At 44.1% G+C, this 6734-nt stretch overlaps 1 protein-coding gene across 1 annotated transcript in view; it reads left to right on the top strand.

Moving 5' to 3' along the window:
• NPHP3 (nephrocystin 3) overlaps positions 1 to 6734 on the top strand; it is a gene marked incomplete at its 5' end in the record, with an annotated part of 1580737 nt that overhangs the window by 901361 nt on the left and 672642 nt on the right. Inside the window, one exon of the mRNA XM_044060401.1 lies at positions 5969 to 6003. Within this exon, the coding sequence (XP_043916336.1) occupies positions 5969 to 6003 (35 nt within the window). The remainder of the gene's footprint in view (positions 1 to 5968; positions 6004 to 6734) is intronic.

The raw sequence follows: 6734 nt of genomic DNA, 5'->3' as shown, positions 1-6734 counted from the left end.
AGCATCTGTATTATGCTAAACAATAAAATTGCTGTAATTCACTTTAAAGTTAATTGAACTGGTTTTGCACCAACATGTAAAACTGAACAAAACTGATGAAAGTATTAATGTCTAGCATGACTGACTGACTGAAAGCCTTCAACTTTTAGGCAACAAGCTTCTGCCATCTTGGAATATGTGAATCCACCCCTTGGCAATCCAGTAATTTACCAGAAATTGGCATGTTTTTAATGAGGGACAAGGGAAAAAATATGAGGCAAAATCAGGGGCAGTTCAGAGGTATGAATCCACACCATACCTCTCAACCTCTTACTACAATGCATTCTGAACAATGTAAAAATAATGGCAGGACAAACTTGGAAAGTAAATAAAATGATGGGTTTTGCATTAGCAAGCATTTTCTGCAGGATATGAAGTCTGATTCTCAAATGTTTGTCATTTATTTTAGTCACTTCACTGTAAATGATTTATTAGACAGCCACAAATTTTAAGAGGATCAGACTAAATGTATTCATTTATTTATTTATATTTGCTTACCTGGGTAGAGCTGCACGCACCACAAAGAGTAAACCGGTATGCAAGTACTGCAGCCTTGGTTTTTACCCTCTGCTGTCTGCACTTTATTAAAGAACAAAATCAGCAGGGGGTCAGGACAGGATGATGAACTAACTTGCCATGTTTTTTACTTTGAAATGCCCATCGTTGTGACTTTGCAACTACTTCCCTATAAGCGTGTTTTCAAGAGCTTTCTAGTTACTGTTCGCCAATACTGAGTGCGTTTACCAAACAAGCCCCATTGAATGATTTATGAACTTGCTGAAGAATATAGTTCAGTGGTTTGCTTGCTATTTCCTCCAAACCTTCAGTTCCAAAGTGACATTCTGAACCTTTGGTATCCATCAACAGCATTTTCTTTGATTCTTTTAATACCAAAAAATTCTTGTCCTATTGATACAAACTGGCTACTAGGGACAGATATGGGTATATGGGTGAGCACTGATGAATATTGATCAATTTCAGGCGCACAGCCTCGGTATACAAACAAAAAAATACAGAAATGTAATGTGAGGCAAAAATAAAAATTCTAGGTAGTTGAGAATTATACTGGAGTCTCTCCCTCTGTCACATATACACACACGACATCACACACCTACCTTTCACTTCTACATTCATCTGCACAGTCCGAACGTCCTCTTGAATTCAAATCTCCAGTAGGCGCGAAAGAAAAGGACGTAAACCATTAGTCGCGCACAGACAGAAGACGAAAACAAGTCGCAAACACCTGTTGCGTCTGTGCGACTGGACGGGATGCAAAGGGCGTTCTTAAAGAGGAACGCCCTTTAAAAAAAAAACTTTTTTTATTTAAATTAATTTCTCGGCCAGCCGGTTCCAGGGGGGTGCAAGTGCACCCCCTTGCACCTGGCTGCGGGCGCCCTTGCCTGCAATACTTACAACTATATTTATGCATCTTTCACATTCCCTGCCTTCTCATCTGATCCTTCACCTTACATTCTTTCTTTTGTTTTTTGGCACATTCACTTTTTATCAACTTCTGATTTGATTTCAGTTCCCACTTGATGCCGACATGCTTCTGCTAAACTAAGCTGGAAAGTCATCTTAATCTTATTCTCCTCATGTTTCAAAACTTTCACTATGGGTCTTGTGAGATCAGCAGATATGTTTGCAGTTATACTGTTGCAGATCTGCGAATGTAATCAGTTTCGAGGAGGCCCATATCTTCTTCAGAATGGAGAATATAGTCTTGGTATACAATGATTTTTATAAAACATTTGATGATCATGAAAATCCTTCTTGTTTTCCTGTCCAACCTATCCAGCACCTTTTGGGGTCAGTCAGTCATTCCAGAACTGCAAGTTAAGAAGGAAGAGCAAATTAATTTATAGTTTGAACTTTGTTCCTAAATGTTAACACTGTTTTCAGTATTAATTTTAGTATTCTAAAATATTCCTTAGTAAGTTTTATTCACATTTGGTCATGTTTTATTGTTGATCCTTCATCAGTTCCCAAATATTTATACACTCCCTCTGGCTCAACTTCTTTTTATATCACATTGCTGTCCCAAACTGATGTTTTCCACCAGTCCTCTAGCCATCTTGAACACCCCAGGGTGATGTACGATTACTGTTCTGCACTCCGAGACCTTCAGACGGTATTGTGATACTCCCATTATTTTTGCTCTTCCTTCACACTGGTGAACCCAAAGGAGAGTCTGGTCCCTAAAACCCTAGCCTTTCGGTTGAAAATTGGACCCCTGTGCCTGTCCTGTAACAGTGAATGCATGTACACTAGTTTTTAACATAGCTTCTCAACTTGTATCCTTGTCTCTCAATCTGATTTCCTCATTGTACTTCACCCCTCCTGTCTCCTATGTACCCCCAGTCTATATTGCTCTTTTTCCCTTGACTCTTATTCCAATACTTCTCCCTCTAACTGACTGCCTAAGTCCACAGCTGAAGTATCGTCCATTCTAACACTGCCCTCCCACTTCTAGCTGTTCTGTCCATCCACTCCTCTGCTCAAAGCTGTATTCCCCAACTTACAGGACATCTTTGCCTTTAATTAGTTTATCTCTCTCTGCATCTAAACCTAATCTATCAGCCCCTCTGCCTCTTTCCTGCTAATATCCATAAATTAACTGTCTCTAACCCACTTCACCTGTAACATAAACTACTACCACCTCCCCTTTCTCTCACTACGAGCTATAAATTCAACTTCAACCTACCTTACTAATTGTTTTTCTTTTTGTAGTGCTTTACAAGTCAACCGGGCCAGCCTGCTCTGTTCCCCCTCACTTTGCTTGGGCTCTCTCCACTCCCTTTCTCTACCCCCATTCCCACCCACCCCCATATTTATAATTAACCATACCCCACCCATATTCAAGTAACCAATCAACACAAGCTCCACTTTATAAACCCAACCCACCTACTTCACTCAATAAACACCCCTATCAACTGTACCACAATCACCCTTTACTAATCAGTCCCACTTTCTACAAATGGAAACCCTTCCCTTCTCCACTGCCTCCTGTGGTACCCCTGCACTCATCAAAACTTTACTAATGTCACTAATAACTTTCACTACACTACTGCTTCCTCTTTCACTATCTCTTATCCTGCTTCTACACTACACCACTCCATCCAACACACACACACACACACACACACACACACACACACACACCTGAAAACTATCTCTATTACTTCTGTCCAATTTCCCAAACATAACTCTTTCTCCACAATATCTCCTAGTCTGTACTCCATTAACACACTATTATTCCTCAAACATACAATCCTAGCACAGGCACAGCATACTCTACAAACTACACTCCCCACAACACAGTTTAACTCCAAGCACAAACTGCTACAAAAACTCAATTCACAACACTTCCCCAATGCGGAGACATCCACCCCAACCCAGGACCCACTCCATCTGCCTTCCCCCCTCCCAAACCTCATAAATCCCTAAACCTCACTACCATAAATGCACAAAGTATCAGAAACAAAATCCCCGAATTCCACTCCTGGATAGTCCATTCCAGACCCAACATAATTGCTGTAACTGAGACATAGCTAAAGCCATATTCCTCCCTCCAGGTTTCTTCTGTGTAAGGTCAGACAGACCTCACAAGAAAGGGGGAGGAGTTGCTCTTCTCTACCCTAACTCTTTCACCATCGTCCCATACCCAAACGCCATTCCCCAATTCACTGCAGCTGAACTCCTCATACCACAGCTAAAAATTAATTAATTTAATAGTCTGTGCTTGATAGTCATTTACATCCCACCTGACAACAATATTTGTATCTTAGAAGAAATCTTAGCCTGGACCTCAAACAACATCCACGGTGAAACAAAAATTCTAGGGGATATCAACATAAAACTGACTAGATCATATAACTCTTTCTCCAAATGTTGCCATTTAACCTCTATAACTTCACTCATCTCATTACAAGTTTAACTCGGCCAAGCAACAACAACAATGGTACCATACTTGACTGGATTTTAGTATCAGACCCCAACAAAATTACATCAGCAGGAACTCTACCTTGCAATGTCAATGATCACCTGCCTATCCAAATAGCACACTCCACCTCTTCATCCTTACGCCGTCACCAGTATAAACCCTCCAGAATGCTAGTTAATTTCAACCCAATGAACTTCAACGAAACTCTAAGTAAAATAAATTGGAGTACTCTAAAATCTTTACCTCTAGATGAAGCAGTTGAATTCTTTAACTCAGCATTCCTCTACCTACTTGATAGAAGGGCCCCCTCCGGGACAATAGAATAAAAACAAGTCATGCAATCTAGCTTTCCAGAGAAACCAAAAAAATTATGAATACCAGAAACACAGCATGGAAAAAATGGCAGAAAAGTAAAAACCCCATCGATTTTCAGTTATTCAAACAGCTTCACAGTCAAGTAAAGCGTCTAGTTAGTTGTTGTTATTCTTCTCTTTAGGCTGTTCCCATTAGGGGTCGCCACAGCAGATTATCTATTTCCAATGTTAAGTTGTCAATCGTGCCTTCATTCTTGCTAGATGGGTTCGGAGCCGAACTTCTGCATCGATTCGGCCTATTACTAAAGCTCGAGAGCTATTTTTACTGGCTCGAGGCTATCCTATGTCCCATAATGCTAGGCGTCATATACCCAGATCTCATTTGCCGCTTCAGCTGTAAGGTTGCCTCTTTCTGCCGGCTCCAGGTTGTATTAATCTTTTTCTTGTATTTAGTCAGTTTTTTGGTTCTAACCTTAGCGATAGTTATTCCTAGTTCCTACCCTATAGATCCCTGTTTAGAATCCCCTCTTAGGTAGTTTTTTTTTTCTTCAGTTTTCCCCTCACTGAATAGTTAGGCCTTTGGCTAAACTTGTTCTATTACAGTTTCTGTAGCAGTAAATCCCTTTGGATTTTTTCTGTAGATTTTTTCTTGTATGTGTGTGCCTAGAGTTAAACTGTGTTAAAAAGTGTTGGGTTTTTGTTTTTCTTGGTCTGTTACAAGCTCTTTGTGTGTGTTTGTGTTGGCCGATTGTGACTAGACCGCTTAGAATTGTCTTTTTCTGCCCGTCATCCTTGTTTCAGGATGTCGAAAGACACCAAGGTCTCGGGCTTCAAGAAGTGTGACTCATGCTGTCAGAAGATGTCTCTGACAGACTGTCGCACTTCTTGTGTATATTGCTTGGGCCCTCAGCACCTGCAGGACTCTTGTTCTGTCTGCCATGCGTTCAGTCCAAGAGTCCTGCAGGAACGCAGAAACAAACTTATTTTGAGAGGTTTGTTGAAGCCTGAAGGTTCCCCGGCTAAGCCTTCGTCGGGTAAACCTTCCAAACCCACCAAACCGTCGGCTCCATGTTCGGCGCTACTACTACTACCTCTGCATTGGTACCGGCCGGAACCGATGATTCGAGGCCTCAGTCGGCTCCGACTCTGCTGTCGGAGCCGTCTTCGAGCAGAAAGCATTCCAGGTCTCCTTCCCTGGAATCTGTCCATTCGGCTCCGAAGTCTCCCTTGTTATCGGAGCGGAGTCACAGGTCCCATTCCTCTCGGTCTTCCAGGCTGTCAGATCATGACCTCGAGAGGGTGGTTAGCAGACTACTTAAGTCGCAGGCACTGGCCCAAATGTTGCATAGCCCTCCTCATCAGGCAGTGGCTATCACTACTCCCTCTTCGACTCCTCCTCCAACTCTTCCTTTGAGTTCGGAGCCGGAGATCGTAGGGGTCGGGACTGTCGGAACGTCGGAGCCGATACCACTCCTTTCAGCTCCCTCGTCGGCTCCGTTCTCTTCCTTGGTTCCTTCCTTGGAGGGATCCGGGTGCCGGGACTCCCTTGTCGGTTCCGAGGGGGCGAGTGGCATCGGACCCTTGTCCGACCCCGTTCTCCCTCTCGGAGCCTTGGCGCACGTGAGTTCGGCCCCGACATCACCCTCGGAGCCATCCCTCTTGGTGCCGGGAGGAGTCCTTGTCTCTTCGGAGCGGGGACCCCCTTCCGTGCCTGATAGGGGCACCTTTGAGGTCATGAGGAGTGTGCTGGCCCCTGTGCCTGCTCCACATTCGGCTCCTTCGGCTCCTCCCTCTATGGAGCCTGCTTCAGTCTCTATCCGCCTTTCCACTCCTGGGCGTGGAGAACCGACACTACAGGTAGCCCCATTGAGTGTATCCTCCTCTTCCGAGGCCTCTCCTGATCCTTAAGGGGAGCCCCCTCGAAAGAGAAAATGCAAGAGGAAACATGTAGACTCCCGTGAGTCAGTCACGTCTGACACCGACTTGGATGAGTCAGAAGGGTCCCCAAGGTCCCCCTCTGAGGATGTCTCCTTTTTTGACATCCTGGAGATTCTTAAGCAGAGGGGAAACTGGTCTGCCCTTAACCCTTCCGAGGATGAGTCAGTGTACCTGGACGCGTTCGGTTCTCGCCCTTCCACCTCCTGGGTGTCTCCGCCTTTCGACCCACTCATGGATGTGGTGGCTCAAAAGGCGTAGACGGCTCCGGATACTATGGAACCAACTCCCCGGAGGCCTACAAAATTTATTACAGCCCCTTCTGACAAGCAGTTTCTAACTAAGGGCATCTCTGTTGATGCCATGGTGGTGGCGGCGGCCACTAAAAAGGAGTTGGCTGACCCTTCAGTACCTGTCCATCCTCCTAATAAGGAATCTATTACTATGGACAGGTATGGCAAGTGGATGTTTTCTTCAGTGACCTTTGCTATGTGGTCGCTGAA

The sequence above is a fragment of the Protopterus annectens genome, chromosome 2.part0, assembly GCF_019279795.1.
Source record: "Protopterus annectens isolate FY-2018-M chromosome 2.part0, PAN1.0, whole genome shotgun sequence".
NCBI lineage: Eukaryota > Metazoa > Chordata > Ceratodontiformes > Protopteridae > Protopterus > Protopterus annectens.
Note: the sequence above shows the minus strand (reverse complement) of the source record. Positions and strands in the feature narration are given on the sequence as shown.